Source organism: Petromyzon marinus, chromosome 24, assembly GCF_048934315.1.
Source record: "Petromyzon marinus isolate PM22_M1 ecotype Great Lakes invasive population chromosome 24, UKy_Petmar_22M1.pri1.0, whole genome shotgun sequence".
NCBI classification, from domain to species: domain Eukaryota; kingdom Metazoa; phylum Chordata; class Hyperoartia; order Petromyzontiformes; family Petromyzontidae; genus Petromyzon; species Petromyzon marinus.
In genome coordinates this window covers 16,226,347-16,244,591 of record NC_133690.1, presented here as the reverse complement: position 1 = coordinate 16,244,591, position 18,245 = coordinate 16,226,347, and the positions used below count along the sequence as shown (strand labels likewise).

Here is an 18,245-nt window from a genome sequence, read left to right as displayed (position 1 = left end):
TTTGTTATTCATATTCTTGGTTCTTTCGGTAAAGTCACGTAGAAGGGAAACAACAAAATAATAAAAATATAAAACAATAAAATTATCATGACGTTTCAACTGCGACACAAGCAATCATCATCAGGTGTGAAAACCACAGCAAATCATCATCAGGTGTGAAAACCACAGCAATTTTTTACTGTGGTTTTCACACCTGATGATCATTGCTTGTGTCGCAGTCGAAACGTCATGAGAATGTTATTGTTTTATATTTGTATTATTTTGTTTCCCATTCTACGTGACTTTACCGAAAGAACCAAGAATATGAATCCCTGCAGTCACGAAAGCTTTAAATCAAGATGTTGTTGTTGTTGATGATGAACAGAGACTGAGCAAGCAAGCTGGATGGATCATATAACTGAGCCGGCACTACTGAATCCTGAGTTTGAATCCGGGTTTCTCTCCACCTGTGTGTTGAACTTCTGTATGTGTGTACGTTGCACTTCTCTCGCACCGTACGTAGCCAACCGTGCTAATCGGAGGTGCGGGGGAAGAACAACAAACTAATCACACAAAAAGCGGTTATGAAGATTTCAGAGTTAGTGGTCTCAGCCCAGTGCTCAATGACTACTATCATCCCAAAACCCAACCCCTCCCCTAAGTTAGTTCTTCGTGTAATTTGGCATAAAATAAATCTATGATAAAAAAATCAGTTGGATTAACATTTGTTTGTGGCAGCATATAAAGAAGAGTTGCGCCCTTTCGTAAATAGAAAAGGTCACTTGCAGGGATTTCACAAGTCGTTCCGTGATATCACTTTCAACGGGATGTTCTCTAGCACTGCCCTTCGAGAGTTCCAAATAGAATCTTCGTCTCGTAACATGACGCCAGTAGCACAACTGAAATAAAAATTGTCTCGGTTTTTTTTATTTATAAAGATATAACAGCTGTGGGGTATATCTTTCCATTTCGAGGGATGCACCCTATTTTAAGTGAGCGACAGCACAACTTGCGAAACGATGCGACTTGTGGAGAACCAGAGAGACTCTTTTGACTTTTAAACAACTTTTATTGCCGCCAGCAGCAACAGCACTGGAGGTGAATCCGATACGAAATACACAAAGTCACCAGCTAACAAATAATCGCTATAAATCCACGCGCTGTGGCGCTAAATGCAGCTCGCACAACATGAAAGAAAAGTCACGTGGTGGTGGTGGTCATCGCGCACGCCACGGTGATGAGCGAGCGCTTCAGAAGGTGAACATGAGGGTGCCGTCCACGCTGGTACAGAGGGCTTTTCTGGCTCCCCAGCGTTCGAAGAAGACGTGCACATCACCGACGTGTGTGGTATGCGTGCTCCAGCCGGAGCCGCGCCTCAAGCAGGCCCCTGAACACTGGAAGCACAGCGCAGCCGTCAGTGTCACCTTGCAGCATCTTTTTCCTCGTTCTGTACACCGCCATCTTCGCCTGAGCACAGGCGAAATTGGCGAGGTCATGGCGCTTGTTAGCCAGGTAAGGCACCCCATATACGAAGCTGCTGTTGTAGAAGGGCACCCCCAGTTTCCTGAAGATGTCCCCCAAAAGGCGGAACATTGGTTTGAGCCGCTGGCAGCGTAAGTACTGGTGGGGCAGATCCTCCCTGGCTCCGCAGGAAATGCTCAAGTCTGTTACCCCCAGCGAGATTCGGCTGAGCCACACGGCCGATGGTAACGTGCAGTGTGCCAATCTCCACTGGAGGTCACCGCAAGTCCATGTTGTGTGCTTTTGCAACGGAGATTATGTCTCTGACCGTACCGATGTTGTCGTATATACACCGGCTGGTGATGCAATACGACTGTTCCGGCAGGATCAGTTGACCCAGCGCTGTCTTGAGACGGTTTGCCAGCACCTTGGAGAAGATTTTGTGGTCGGCGCACAAGAGGGACACGGGTCGCCAGTTCTCGACGAGACGCAGGTCCCCCTTCTTGGGCAGCAGGGAAACCACCGCTCTCCTGCAGCTCTGTGGGAGTTCCCCCTTCTGCAGGCTCTCCGTCAACAATTGAAATAGTGGAGGGCCAAGCTCATCCCAGAAGGCTACATAAAACTCAACCGGCAGGCCGTCAATCCCCGGGGCTTTACCAGCTGCGAGCCCTTTCACATCGGTGTGCAGCTCCTGCAGGGTAACGGGGCTGTCCAGACGATCCCGTTCGGGGACTCCTAAGGTAGGGCCCCCATCCAGTAGCTCCTGGATAGCCTCGTTTGTATGGTTTCGGCGGCGAAAAGATGCGAGAAGAAATCCCTGGCGGTCTTGGCGATCTCGCTCTCAGATGTGGCTGTTTGTCCATCTGGGGTTCGCAAACTGGAAATTTTGTTGGTGTTAGCCGGTGCTTTGTTTAAGCGGAAGAAAAACTTAGAGGGAGAGTTCATCTGCGACAGGTGCTGCATCTTTTTGCACACAAAAGTACGATGTGCCTGCTCATCCGTGATGGACCTGAAAGCCGCTGCTTCTCCAGTAGCGTCTCATGCTCCTATGTGCCGTGGGATGAGCTTAGCTCCACCTCTAGCACCAGCAGCTCGTTCTGCAGTTGGCGCGCCACCTCGTTCTTGGCGGCGGCGTGCTGGCTCATTAACTGCTGACAGAGAGCCAAGACCTGCACCTTTGTGTTGTCCCACCATAGTTGGTGGGAGCTGAAGCTGCCTTTGGCAGGCAGCCACTGAGCCCAAAAGGCTTTGAAGGTTTCCCTGAAGTCGGTGTCGTCAAGCAGCTGTATGTTGAGTCTCCAGTAGTTGCTGTGCTGCTCCGCTCTGGGAATTCGCAGCAGCACGGAGACCAGGTGGTGGTCGGAAAACCCGGAGTGAATGGTTTTACTGTCGCAAAGCAGGTTAACGCTGCTGGCGTTGACGTACAGTCGGTCGAGCCTGGCAAGGCTTATCCTGCCTTGAGAGCTGCAGCAGCACCAGGAGTACTGCCGCTGGGCTGGATGCTGTAGTTGCCACATGTCACGCAGATCCAGTCTCCGCACGGGGTCGGCTAGCGGCCGTGCGGATTCAGGGTGAGGTTCAGCGGTGTTGCAGTTGAGAGCCGAGTCGAGGGTGCAGTTGAAGTCTCCCTCCACAACGGTGAGCACGCCATCCACGTCGTCTGTTGCCAGCGCATCCTACAGCGCGCTGAAGAAAAGCTTCCTCTCGGGGACCCTGCTCGGCACGTACACGTTAAAGCACCTGAGGCTGGAGTTATTTATGATGAAATCAACAGAAATCAAGTGACCTTTAACGATTCCTTTGAAGGAGACATTCTCTGGTGCAAATCGCGAACTGAGCACAATCGCCACGCTGGCAAGGTTGTCCTCGGTGTGGCTGAAGAAGGCCCGGTCGCCTAGAAAGGGCTGGCATTGAGCCTCCAGAGTGGCATCAAGGTGAGTTTCCTGCTTTGTGTTCCCCGACAAAGCGGCAGATCTGGTCCCAGCTGTTGTCGCTGCGAGCGCTGGTACAGTTCAGACTAGCAACCTTAATAGCTGAAGCCATCATGTTGTTTTGTAGTGGTGGTAGTGGTAACAGTAGTTGCGGGGGGCCGGGTTACTTCTGAGCAGAAGCTCTCTCTTTGCCTTGCGCATGAACGCTTTTAGACGGTAGCATTCCTGTGTCGTGAACTCAAACCTGTCGCAATTGTGCAAAATTTGTTGGGATGCTTTGAGGAAAGCGGTGAGGTCAGGGAAAAAGGGCCCGACCCTGACTTTACGCTTCCTGAAAATTTGCACTAGGAAGCGGTGGATGTCCCCAGGTGAATATTGGCACTCGCTGTTGACTTGTGAATAGCTGACCTCACTCACGTTGTCCTCTCCTTCGGTCTCCGACAACTCGTTGTCAAAGTCCTCTAGCTCGTCAAACTGCGGCTCAGCAGAACCTATATTTGGCTGTGCTCTGGTAGTGGAGGTTATGTTGCTCTCCTTTCGGGTGAGGTGAGCTGGCCTTTGTCGCCCTCCTGCAGCGTGGCGCTGTTAGGCGCAGCACCGGCTGGTGGTTCCTCTTACCCGGAGGCTGCTGAGGCAGCTTGTGGCGGTGACAGCGGCGCTTTTCCCACCGTGCTGTCCTCAGGCAGGTCGTCATCGAGCATGTCTTCATATACACCCCCCACAGCGCCGTCTAGGAGCAACACCCCCCAGCGAGCGCCGTCTAGGACGGCGCTCGCTGGGGGGTGTTGCTCGTCTTGTTCTGTGACCTGTGGGTAGGGCTCGTGATCGGCGGTGGCCGCGCGCTTAGGGTTAGGGGCTGTGTGGCCTCCTCCTCCTCCGGGGCCGGGCTTCACCCTGCGCGTGCGCGAGGTGACGAGGGCGAAGCCGTCATCATCCTCATCGTAGGTCGGCGGTTTTGCACGACCGGTCACCGAATCAGCGGCCTGCTGCTGCAACAGCTGGCACTTGTGCTGTGGTGGCTGCTGCTGCTGAGGCTGCGGTGGCTGCTGTTGATGCTGCTGCTGTGGCTGCTGCTGCCGCTGCACAGGCTGTGGCGGCTGCTGCTGCTGCTGGCGCTGCTGCTGCGTGACGTTATTTGCAGGCAGGCTGCACGCTTTTTCCTTTTGATTTGCCCGTGCAGTTTGCATGGGCATGGCCGAAGCCACCGCACTGGTAGCAGCGCGGCAACGCGGTGGACGTGTACACAGTGTAGGCGTAGCCTTCCGTCGTGTACTTAAAATTCACGTTAAGTTCCGTGTTGTTGGCGTTTAAAATCATAAAGTTTGCCGCTGAAACGACAAGACGTGCTCCAGTGCTGGGTCCCATGTGTGCAAGGGCAGCATAATGATGCGGGACACAACTTTGCCAAACCGCTCAAGGTCTCGTTGTAGGTCGCCAATTTTAAGGAAAGGTGGCGCGTTGGATATGAGCACTTTTTGCCCAGGCGAGGAGGTGGCGATGACACGCGCCGTAACTAGCCACTACGGACCGGGACCAGCTCAGGTCCAGGGGGACCCGGCTTGTGTTCTCTGCGGCATGGCTGGCTCCGCCCTTGGCCACGACCACCTTCCAGAATCCTCGAGCAGGATCTGGACCCTGACCACGTGACCACCCCTAGCCCCCACTTGGTGCCCGTTTGTAGACTTAACCGGTCACGTGTCCTCTCGGGTCAACCAGAGTGCCACGGCATTTAGTAACCCCACATCCAAGTGGTATCCGCGATGTCGTTACACCGCACGCCGTGCCTCTCTAGGGCCGGCATTACACAGTGACACCCCGCGATGTCACTGCATTTGCAATAAAGCAAAAAATAGGAAGGATGTAACAGAGGGGGAGGAAGGGTGGTAAGAGCTAGGGCTGTGAGCAGGCCACAGGCCTGCCGAGATACGAGTGTGTTAAGAGAACGGGATACAGAGGTGGGAGACAGCACGAGCCTGTGTTGTTGTCGACACTCACAGAGCTGGATGAGAGATGATGAGCACTCGATAGAGCTCGGAGAGTGAAAGGGGTCGCCGGGAAAAAACAAGAAACTCTCTCAGGTGAGGCTAGGATGCAGATGAAAAACTAGGCCCTCACCAGTAGGTAATGGCAACGTTTGGAGCACGGGGAGACGCACCCTCTTCTCAGCATGCAGAGAGAGAGACCGAGACGAGCAGAGACACGATGAGAGAGTCGAGAGACAGAGATAGAGACGAGGAGAATAAATACGAGCGACAGAGTTGGGAGCCAGTGGCGTAAGCTAGCGAGTGCACAGGCAGTCCAATTGCATCCAGCGTGGTCTATGGGTCAGAGCTGCCCAGGCGTGTGGCTACTAAGCGGGGTGGAGAGGGGGCCATGCCAACCACGCTACGCCACTTGTAGGGACCTTTCACGCTCCTCCCTGGGACCCCCTCCTCCCCTCGCTTCGTACCCCCTTACCCATCGCGCTTTAACCACGAATGCATTCGGGAGCAGCGATGCGGGGAAACACAAAACACACACACATACACACACACAAAAAACACATACACACGCACACACATAGAAAACAAAGACAAAGATCCCCCATATAGCCTTAACAGACTGTTGGGGCAAGTGCTGTTAGCGAGCACCTATGAAGGCCGGAACGGTACACGAGGGGGTGGGTGGCCAGCACCACGCCCGACCGCCTTTGTCTCCCTAGTGGCAATGTTTACACACCGCACCAGGTACTCATTTGAGGCTGAGTCGACCTAGGGGAGGCCCGGGACCGGTTCAGATAATCGTCACTGGTGTTGTCCGTGAGCGGGAATCGAACCCGGGTCGCCAGGTTCATAGCGCAGCGCGCTAACCGCTACACTATCGCTCCCCACACACACATACACACACATAAACAACAACAACAACCGCCATTCGCCACTAAGTGGCGGTGACGTCACCACGACGCTTGTGCCAGGCTATGTGCACCTTGAGGCCACGTGAAGTGTCGAACGCCCGCTGGTAGGAGGTCACGGGGCAGACCCAGCAGGTGCCACGGGTCGACTGACAGAGATGACTGGCTGATGCACCACCTGTGCCCCCTACTGTGCCAACCTGCTGTGCTTTAGCCACCCGGCGCTCCGCTCGTTGTTGTGAGCGTCGCTCCTCCGCCCTCCGTTGTTGTTGGAGGGCGACTGCCTCCAACTGCCCAGTAGCGTCCTTCACGAGCCTCCTCCACAGAGGCCGATCTTGACACCGCTGGTACCAGTCATCGGCAAGTCCACTCAGCTCCACGTCCTCCTGTACCACATCACTCCATCTCTTCTCTAGCCCGTTCCGCGCCCGCTTAGCCCCCTCAATCCGGCCAAACAAAAGCTGTTTCGGCATGCGGTGGCTGGGCATGCGGGCTACATGACCCAGCCATCGCAGCCTTGCCTGCCGGAGGAGCTCACCGATTGGACCTTGCCCAGATCTTTCAAGGATTTGTGAGCTCCTCACACAATCCAGTCTGGTTAAACCCAGGATGGATCGTAGGCAGGCCAGCCTAAATGTTTCTAACCGGCGAAGATGTTCCATTAGGGGGGTCCACGTTTCGCAAGCGTAGAGAAGGGAGGGAATGATCGTGGCCGAGAAGACCTGAAGCTTAGTGCGGAGCGACAGACCAGGTAGCTTCCACACAGCGTTACGCAACCGATGAAAAGATATTGCACGCACACACACACGCACACACACACGCCTGCACTGTGTAGACACAGGCACGGGCCACGCCTGTGTGTACGCGCCGTAGCAATTTAACATAGGGGCTTGACAAAAGCACACACACACGCAGAGATTCAGCGGTGAACAGCGCTTCATCTTGAATCCCGGAAAACCCAACTTCGATTTCAAAGCTCTGATAGGAGAAAATGTGATTGACCATTGCAATTGTTTGTAATGTTTTGTATTGTGCTACTTCGTATTGTGTGTATGTGTTTGTATGTGTGTATGTGTGTGTGTGGATGTGTGTATGTCTGTGTGTATATATGTGTGTGTGGGCCTTCATAGGTGCTCGCTAACAGCACTTGCCCCTACAGTATTTTAAGGCTATATGGGGGATCTTTGTCTTTGTGGATGTGTGTATGTGTGTTTGTGTGTATGTGTTTGTATGTGTGTATGTGTGTGTGTGGATGTGTGTATGTGTGTGTAAGTGTGTGTGTATGTGTTGTGGGGAGCGATAGTGTAGTGGTTAGCGCACTGCACCAGTGACGATTATCTGAACCGGTCCCGGGCCTCCCCTAGGTTGACTCAGCCTCAAATGAGTACCTGGTGCGGTGTGTAAACATTGCCACTAGGCAGACAAAGGCGGTCGGGCGTGGTGCTGGCCACCTACCCCCCTCGTGTAACCGTTCCGGCCTTCATAGGTGCTCGCTAACAGCACTTGCCCCTACAGTCTGTTAAAGCTATATGGGGGATATTTGATCTCTGTGTATGTGTGTAGGGGAGCGGTAGTGTAGCGGTTAGCGCGCTGCGCTATGAGCCTAGCGACCCGGGTTCGATTCCCGCTCACGGCCAACACCCAGTGACGATTATCTGAACCGGTCCTGGGCCTCCCAAAGGTCGACTCAGCCTCAAATGAGTACCTGGTGCGGTGGATAAAAACATTGCCACTGGGGAGACAAAGGTGGTCGGGCGTGGTGCTGGCCACCTACCCCCTCGTGTACCGTTCCGGCCTTCATAGGTGCTCGCTAACAGCACTTGCCCCTACAGTCTGTTACAGGCTATACGGGGGATATTTGTTATTTGTTTGTGTATGTGTGTAGGGGAGCGGTAGCGTATCGGTTAGCGCGCTGGGGCTGTGAGGTGTGGCCAGGAGAAGGTAGTCAGAATCATAATCAGAATCTTTATTCGTCCTGGGGGAATCTGATAAGCGACGAAGCTCTTTTTTTCTCACATGTCCAGCAGGGCCGGGTCAATACAGGATACAAGAGGAAGAAAGAGACGAGTCTAGAGAGTCACTCAAATAGATATGGAAGTACAAATTGTACAAGAACATATATTCCTGCAGATTTGTCAACACCAAATGCAAGCATGGGGCAAAGCCCAAAACAACAACAACACAAATCTAAGACAGCATCAATACAACACATTCCCTCGATTACATTGCACTCTATAGAGTACTGTAATTGTACTTATGGTGAGTGCCATCCCCTTGTGGGTTTCTCGTGGCAGGGCCCTCTCTGAACATGACCCTTGAGAATCAAAGAGATTTTCCTAGATACATATTTTTGCATCATTATTATTATTTCTTATTATGGGGATGGATCTACAATGAACCCAGTGGTCTGAGTTTGATTCCATGCCACGGCTGATTGAATGACAAAGAGTTGGAAAAGATTGAATCAACTCAATAAGTAATTTTCCATTGACTGTTAAGAAAATGCAGTGGGCTTGGGAAGAATAGGTCGCGAAGTGGTCGAGCCTGGCGACGGAGGTGCGGCCAAAGGAGGAAAGACCGCTCGCGAGGCCGACCATCACGAAGATGGAGCGGCGGAATCAGCTCGCGGAATCAGCTCTCGTGCAGAAGCTACCTACACGGAGCAGCTGCATCGTGAAACCGCGAGGGGAGGGGCTATCTCGGGGGCTAGGGGGGAGGGGTGGGGGAATAAGGGGATCGGTACCTGTGGACCCCAGGAAGTACCCCTCCCGTGCACGCCACGGGGCTCGCCGGTGTCTCCCGTCCGAGTGTGAGCCCGAGTCCGCGAGGGGCCAGGACGCGTGCCCATCGGGGGACCAGCCAAACCACGTGCCGTTCGGCAGCACGAAGCAATTCTACAAGACACATCATCAGCAACAACAACATCAGCAGCAGCAGCAACATCATCATCAGCAGTGGCAGCAGCAACAACAGGATAATTAATATTCACTCTCAACATCATTATCAGCAGCGTAAGTCATCATCATTATCCATCATCATCACAACTTTATCATCGCCACCACCAGTGTCGTAATCATCATTGGTTTGATCTTCAGAAGCATTGGTCACTGTTACAAGAATACATAAAAACAAATAACAGCCTTCATCATGATCATCGTGAGTCGATGTTGAGGAAAGTGTTGTTAGCGAGCACATATTAACGTTGGCACCACACCCAACGGGCGCTGTTTGCACATCACACCACCTACCAAAAATCTGCGACGTTTCGAGCAAGGGCCCTTCTTCATAGCACATAGCCCAGAGAGATGCAGTTAATAAGGTTTGGCGTCTGAGCTTCACCCCATGTGTCCTAATTAGAAATTCATTTAAACCATGTTTCTGTTTACCAGTTTTTAAATAGACAAGTGAAGTTACACTAATAGTAACCGTTGAGTACCAGCCAACAAGCAATTATAGTTCTAGTTAAACGATCAAATGTTGCTGGCACAATGCAATGCAGGAAGGTTTGTCCTGGACCCCATCACCATGTCATTACTTTTGAAGCTAAGTTAACCTCGGTGGAAGCGTAGCTGCCGAGATATGACCAAATCCGGCGCATTCCAAGTGAACTGGTGGGAGGCTTACACCGATCAACAGTGATACGATTTAGATGTCCCATGTACCATCAATTAATATTATTCATTGGGCCGGAGCAAAAGTTGGTACCACCCAAGGTAACACACCTGTCGTAGTATGTACCGATGCATTTTCATGGCTGATAAAAGTTAATTGTTTGGTAACATTAATTTCTAATTTGTTATCACATAACGTACTGTTATTGGCCACATAAAGAAATTGGAACGACCAATATCACGCTCGGTCAGGTGGGTACCGATAAATGTAATATCCTGTTTGGGCTCATGGACTACATACGTACACACACACGAAAGTGATTATTGATTTGTGCTCAAACTAAGGTTATCCAGTGACGGAAATTACACATTTCCTATGGCGGGGCCGAGTGCATCCATCATCAGCCACTCATACATGCGCCCGATCTCAGAAGCCAAGCAGAGTTGAGCCTGGACAGTGCGCGGGCGGGCGACCACCGTGCATAAAAGGTGTTATAGGCTGCTGCAAGGCAACATTATCAGAAGAGTGTTGTGCTATCCTTCTATGCCCCCACGCCGATGCTGCCCATCACCAACCGGCGCTGATCGGCGTGAAGTCTGGTGAAAAAAATAACAGCACCCCCACGCACGATCCGCACGAGTGCGGAGAGGCCGTCATCCAGCAGTGGAGTGGAAACATGTTTTGACAAAAAAATATATACGTGTAAACAGCACAGACGTATTCTTGGGTCTTTCGGTAAAGTCACGTAGATAGAATATGAATTCCTGCAGTCACGAAAGCTTTACGTCAATATTTAACACACACGTACATACAAAAATTTCCCTTTCGCCTCAACAGACTGTTGGGGCAAGGGCTGTAAGTGACCACCGATGGTGTTACCTGAACCAAGCCCGGCAGCATAGCTGGTGCTCAGACACCGCATCAGGTAACGATTTGAGGTTGAGTCGACCTAGGGGGGAGGCTGGGGACCAGGTTCAGATAATCGTCACCGGTGTTGGCCGTGAGCGGGAATCGAACTCGGGCGGCCGGGTTCGTAGCGTAGCGCTAACCACTACGCTACCGCTCCCCGTAGACTCACAGAGACAAAGACTTACACAGGTCCATCCGTATGCAGTACCTGCAGTGTGGAGCGACAGTCCGGGTAGGTCCACTCCACGTGGTAACAGTCCAAGTGTCCTCCAGCATCCACGCTCTCCGCCCTCACGCGCAACTCCTCCCCAGCCTCCCACCTCTCACAAAACTCGGGTGGCGACGAAGGCGACGATGACGATGTTGCCGATGATGATGATGCTTTTTGCGAGGTCGTCGATGAAGACGGCGAAGCATGCTCGTGACGATTATGTTGGTGATTAATATGATTGTGTTGTTGGTGTTGGCGTTGCTGATGCTGCTGTTGACCACTTTCCCTGCTGACGCAAGTCGCTCGTCTCGAGTTCCACGCAACCTTCTTCACCTCCTCTCCTGCGTCCGGCACATTGACCGCGGCGCAGCGGATTTCCAGGAGATCTCCAATTTGAGATGCGCTCGAGATCGGAACATCTCCACCGCCATCGTCATCTTCCTCCTCCTCCTCCTCCTCCACCACCACCTCTGTCGACGCGTCTTCATCACCACCACCACCATCATCGCGATCAACGTCACCATCGCGATCGTCGCGCTGAACGTGGTGCCGGGCCAGCACGAGACGGAGCGCGCGAGCGTCCCAGGCCAAGCCGCTGCGCAGCGACGCCGCCTTGAGGGCCCACGCCCTCTCGGGAGTGTCCACCACCTGCCAGTAGATGATAGCCACGGTCATGAGGAAGAAGATCGCGACGCAGAGGCACGCGACGCCGCCGCGCCACGACTCGTACATCTCGCCGCGGCTCGGGTAGAGCGCCGTGTCGGGGCGAGAAGAGCGCCGAGACATTTGCGTTGGGAGTGAGATCGTTTTGTGGCGGGTGTGGGGGTTTGCAGGGGAAGGGGGTTGCGGTGCAGCCGGCGAGACGATTGAGGGTGGCGAGGACGAATGGAGGAAGGGTGTGGAGGTAATTGGTGACGGGGGGTATTGTTTGTATCTGCTCCGCTTCTGGTGGCGGCGGCTGCGGGTGGCGCAGAGCTTTATACGACTTGCCCACCGCCATCGTCAACCACTCCTTCTGTGACGCAGTCTTGTCCACTCAGCCACCTTTTGACTGCCCGCCTCGCAGTTATGTAAGGGGATACGGACAGGGCACGCACGCACGCGCACATACACGCAAAGACAAAGATCCCCCGTATAGCCTTAACATACTGTTGGGGCAAGTGCGGTTAGCGAGCACCTATGAAGGCCAAAACGGATACACGAGGGGGTGGTGACCAGCACCATGCCCGGCCGCCTTTGTCTCCCCAGTATTTATGTTTACATATCGGTACTCACGCACACACAGGCACGCGCATGGGCACACACGAGCACAAGTATACAAAGCCCCCCCCCCCCCAAATTGGCTTTAACAGACTCTTGGGGCAAGTGCTGTTAGCGAGCATCTATATGAAGGCCGGCACGGCACACGAGGGGCTGGGTGGCCAACACCACGCCTGGTCGCCCTCGTGGTACTGTTTAGATGCCAAGGACTGGTTCACATATCACACGCCAGCGGTGTTAGCCGTGGCTGAGCGCAGTGCGTAAACCACCGTGCCACCGATCCCCCCCCAACACATTCCCATGCGCGCGCTCACACTCGGAGGGAGCGGTGGCGCAGTGGTTGGCGCAATGCACTCCGATGAACTTTCCACCCGAGTTCGACTCCCGACCACGGCCAACACAGTGTTACTGGCGAGATGATATCTGGACCGGTTGTAACTCGCTCCCATTCCCCACACTCCATTCATCATCCAGCATTGACAAACGTGGTGAAGTATGGTCAACAACCCGTACGAGCAGCAAAAGCGTGGGAAGGCCAATCGTCCATCAGTGGATTGACAAAGCCCTCTGATTGTATTATGCATACAAATACAAATATCCCTCGCATAGCCTAAACAGACTGTTGGGGCAAGTGCTGTTAGCGAGCACCTATTAAAGTCGGTGCGGCACACTAGGGGGTGAGTGGCCAGCACCACGCCCGGCTGCCTTTATCTCCCTAATGGCGATGTTTATTACACACAGCACCAGGTACTCATTTGAGGCTGAGTCGACCTAGGGGATGCCCAGGACCGGTTTCAGATAATCGTCACTGGTGTTAGCCGTGAGCGGGAATCGAACTCGGGTCGTTGGGTTCGTAGCGCAGCGTAGCGCTATCCGCTACACGACTGCTCTCTACGTATATACATACACACACGCGGTACAAACAACGCTCCACTATGACACACAAGCGCTTCCTAGACTATTGCCAGGGAGCGGTTGGGTACGAAAGACTTTTCAGAGGGTGGAGGTGCAGAGGCTCTGACGTGGATACAGTGCAGGGCGCATTTCGAATGTGCGCCGGAAAACAGCGACAACACACGCGAACGCACAAGGTTGAAACACAGTCCTCATCATCAGCACCGCGTTGGCTATAATCGTAGACATGGGATCCTTCCTGTGGCTATGAGTAACGTGGCAGGGGCTGGGGGGGGGATCATAGCACAGAGGTTGTGACCCGGTGATGGTGACGTCCCTACGGCGCCTGTGCCAGGCTAGGTGCACTTGGATGCCGTCACGTGAAGTGCCGAGGGCACGCTGACAGGAGGTCACGGGACAGACCCCATGTGCCATGGGTTGGCTCACTGAGATGACTGTCAGATGCACCAGCTGTGCCCCTCCACTACTGTGCCAACTTGTAGCCTTGTATCGCCCGGCGCGCCGCTCGTTGTTGTGAGCGTCGCTCCTCTGCCCTGCGTTGTTGTTGGAGGGCGGACTGCCTCCAACTGACCCAGTGGCGTCCCTCGCGAGCCACCCTCATAACAAAGGCCGATCTTGACACCGCTGGCACCACATTGCACACACACGCACGCACGCACCAGGGCCACCCACACATCGTGTGCTGAAGCGTAGTTGATGCATGTGTTTTGGGATAGATCGCGTAAATATATAAATGTGTCGTGACACCCACCACCACCCGACACAGTCAATTAGTAAGGGTTGTCACGTAAACAGAACATGCCAATTCGTTAGAATCTAAATGTTGTGGCTTTGCTCTCCAACACACCGGTGTGCTGTGCTCGTAACGAATTGGCACGTTCTGTTAACGTGACAAATCTTACTAGTTGGCTGTGTCGGGTGGTGGCGTTTTTAACGATGCATTTCTATATTTATATATATTTATATAGTTACACGATCAAACCCAAAAACCACCCCTGTATTATCAATTGAAATTGGTCGCGAAATCCTCCTACGTGTTAAACTGAAGCGTACTCTCTGCACGTTTAGACGCAAGCTGGTGAGCGAGCGTGAGACGTAAAGGCGTGACGACGTCTGGTCTGGAACACCGAGCCGCCGCTTGTTGGAGATTTGAGTAATCGAGCCGCTCGCAAAGTTCGGATGCGGGTCATGCCTCACAAAGGAAACAAAATGTTTTCACGCGTGCCTCGTTTATTGACCGGAGGAGCCGCGCACTCTCTGGGTTCTATAGGAACAACCCCAAGCGGAGCCCGAACGGTTAGGCGTTGGGTGGTGGTGGTGAGGTGGGTCTGTACCCCACTCCAACTCCTCGGTGATGATGATCTGAACCGGTCCTGGGACTCTCCTAGGTCGACTCAGCCTCAAATGAACACCTGGTACGGTGCGTAGACATTGTCGCTCGGGAGACAAAACGCGACCGGGCGTGGTGCTGGTCACCCACCCCCTCGTGTGCCGTGCCGGCCATCAAAGGTGCTCACTAACAGCACTTGCCCCGACAGTCTGTGAAGGCTACACGTGGAGACCTGTTTCTTTAGTGTAGTGGTCGGTGGTTAGTCACGGTGATCGCTAACAGCGCTTACCCCAGGCTGAGACCATCAACTCACTACACTTGAGACCCCTTTGTAAAGGTTCGGATTCGCATCCAGGTCAATGTAGGCCTCTGACCTCTCAATAATTAACATGAGTATAATGATATTTCAACATATACCTAAGTGTGTTTAACTGTTTAAATCCACTGTAGGTGAGCAGAACCCTCCTGGAGTGCATTCTCGGATTGTTTGAATAACCGCGACGATTAAAATTTAAATTATATATTAAAGTAGGCATATACTTTTGATTTAAAGCTTTCGTGACTGCAGGGATTCATATTCTTGGTTCTTTCTACGTGACTTTACCGAAAGAACCAAGAATATAGGCATATAATAGCATATTAATATATATGCTATATGCAGTTATTAGCTACACCGTTTATGGTCGATCGTTTACTTCCTCAGTCTGTTTTACGGATATATATATTTTTAAAGACAGTTGAACGAAAGCTTAAAAGTGCAAGGGTGGAGCGACGCATGCTTGGAATGACGCCGAGAGACGGGAAGGGAACGTTCGGAGGGGACTCCCATTTCATTCCGCGGTGGCGAGGAGATACAATCTCCCTTGCCTGGTACGCATGGGTTCGATCCCGGACCCCGACGATGCCTGTTGTATATTTCGAGGCCGTGTGTTCTCTCGCTCCCCGTCGTGGTCGCGTTTATTTTTCTCCGAGTCGTCCGGTTTCCCCCCTCCACATTTAGAGTCAACGTGCGTTTAGATTATTTGGCTGCTACTATGAATCCCCACGCATGATGATTATGATGATACTTCACTTCGATGACCTACCATGCGTGGCCAGGTCGCCTCTGAAAAAGAGCTCACAACTCGGTGTCCTTTACCTGGTAAAATAAAATAATCTAGTTTAGTTTAATCCTTGCACGAGGGCTCGTGGCAACCAATCACGCTACTTCACCGCTTACTGCTACATGAATTATCCGACCGCCCGTCGCCGGAATTGAACCGTGAATCGTCTGCAAGGCGGTTCACATCGGCTCGGCGGCTGATCTCCGATCGCTCTCGAAATGTTCCCGCTTTGTTGTTCGCAGTTTCTCAGTTGGGTCCGCTGGGACACAGGAGGGGCGCTTACGTAACCAGAGTCGGGGCGAGCGGGGTTCATTATTATCGGCAATCAGCGTCACCCGGTTCATCCGTGACATGTTCGGAGTGGCGTCGGTTGGCATCGCCCGTGCACGTGTGAGTTAGCTCCTCAGCACAGCCCCGGGCGATTCGTCCCGATTTCGCCGGGCCCTTAGGAGCGGCCTCTGCGTACACAATTGAAGCTGCTGGGAGGGCCTTGTCGATTTGAATGGATGATGGTGGCCACGCCACGAAGGACGAAGACAAAAAAACAGACTTGTCGAGGCTAGCGCTATCAAGGCCCGCATGACACACGAGGGGTGTTGGTGGTTAGTGGGGAGCGGTGGTGCAGTGGTTAGCGCGCTGCGTACGAACCCGGCCACCCGGGTTCCATTCCCGCTCACGGCCAACACCAGTGACGATTATCTGAACCGGTCCTGGGCCTCTCCCCGAGGTCGACTCAGCCTCAAATGACACATGTTTGCGACAATTAAACATCGCCAGACAAAGGCGGCCGGGCGTGGTGTTGGCCACACCCCCCCCCTCGTGTGCTGTGCCAGCCTTCAAAGGTGCTCGCTAACAGCACATGCCCCCATAGTCTGTAAAGGCTATACAGGGGACCTGTGTCTTTGCCTTTGTGGGTGGCCACAGCACCCCGCTCTTGTCCCCCCAGTGCTCATGTATTGCAATCCGCATCACCTGTGCACTAATTTAAGGCCGAGTCGACCTATGGTGAGATCTGGGACAAGTTAAAATATATTTATTGGTCGGGAGCGGGAATCGAACTTCAGGAAAGCCGCCACCGAGTTCGCCACGCAGTGCGCTAACCACTGCGCCACCCACCGCTCACCCACTGCGCTAACCACTGCGCCACCCACCGCTCACCCACTGCGCTAACCACTGCGCCACCCACCGCTCACCCACTGCGCTAACCACTGCGCCACCCACCGCTCACCCACTGCGCTAACCATTGCGCCACCCACCGCTCACCCACTGCACCCACGTACGACAAACTCACACATATCCACAACGTTTCACTATTACTTTGAAAAAAGATGATCTACGATAATAAGTTTTCCCCTTTTTTCTGGCAACAAAACAGGTGTTAAGATGTTAAGACACCAAACTGAAACCTTTTTGCAAGGAATCATGTGTGTATTAACCACAATACTTGTGGTCAGAATGCAAACAAAAACATACTCTGATAAATTTTGATTTAAAGCTTTCGTGACTGCAGGGATTCATATTCTTGGTACTCTGATAATATGATGCATTGTTCTTGAAACTGATTGGTCCACCCCAGAGACAGCTTTCTTTTGAGCCTAGTCTCAACGGTGTTAGACCAGAGGACGCCAAAAAGTAGGCCTTTTGTTTCAAGGACAATGCATATATTAGCAGAGTATGTTTTTGTTTGCATTCTACCACAAGTATTGTGGTTAACGCAGACATGATTCCTTGTTAAAAGGTTTCAGTTTGGTGTTTTAACATCTAAACACCTGTTTTGCTGCCAGAAAAAAAGGGGAAAAACCTATTACAGTATATATTTTGGAAATGGCAAAGGGGGTCGTACGATAAAAATTATCTACGTCACATTGGGGAAATGCGTACACAAAAGACAAATATCCCCCCTATATTCTTAACAGACTGTTGGGGCAAGTGCTGTTAGCGAGCACCTACGAAAGCCGGCACGGCCACACGAGAGGATGGGGTGGCCAGCACCACGCCCGACCGCCTTTGTCTCTCTCGTGGCGATGTTTTTACACACCGTACCAGATACTCATTTGAGGCTGAGTCGACCTATGGGCGGCCAAGGGCCGGTTAAGATAATTCATCGTCACTCTGTGTTGGTGGCCGTGAGCGAGAATCAAACTCGGCGCTGCAGCGCAGCCCGCTATCGTGGAGGAATCCGATGAGCTATGAAGCTCTTTTCAATAGACGTCCAGCTACAACTACCGCTCCCCACGCTTGCGTACAACAACAATAGCCGCCATTCGCCACTAAGTAGCGGTGACATCACCACGGTGCTTGTGCCAGGCTAGGTGTACGTTGAGGCCACGTGAAGTGTCGAACGCCCGCTGGCAGGAGGCCACGGGGCAGACCCAGCAGGTGCCGTGGGTCCACCGACTGAGATGACTGGCCGATGCATCACCTGTGCCCCCTACTGTGCCAACTTGCTGTGCTTTAGCCACCCGGCGCTCCGCTCGTTGTTGTGAGCGTCGCTCCTCCGCCCTCCGTTGTTGCTGGAGGGCGACTGCCTCCAACTGCCCAGCAGCAGCAGCGTCCTTCACGAGCCTCCTCACACTTGCGTGCACACTCACACCAACAACGCGTTGCTCAGGGCTGCTGGTGCCCATGCTGCAGGTGGATACGA

At 53.0% G+C, this 18,245-nt stretch overlaps 1 protein-coding gene across 4 annotated transcripts in view; it reads right to left on the bottom strand.

The window, feature by feature from the left end:
• The window catches only part of LOC116945617 (SITS-binding protein-like), a 35,338-nt gene extending 23,224 nt beyond the window's left edge, over positions 1-12,114 (bottom strand). The window contains exons 1-2 of one of the 4 annotated variants that reach the window (XM_032960101.2): positions 10,991-12,114; positions 9,005-9,155 (exon numbers count right to left, since the gene is read on the bottom strand). In XM_032960101.2, the coding sequence (XP_032815992.1) occupies positions 9,005-9,155; positions 10,991-11,779 (940 nt within the window). In that variant the 5' untranslated portion in view covers positions 11,780-12,114. The remainder of the gene's footprint in view (positions 1-9,004; positions 9,156-10,990) is intronic. The other 3 variants (XM_032960099.2, XM_032960097.2, XM_032960100.2) reach the window with 3 other exon arrangements.
• Between the last annotated feature and the right edge of the window lie 6,131 nt (positions 12,115-18,245).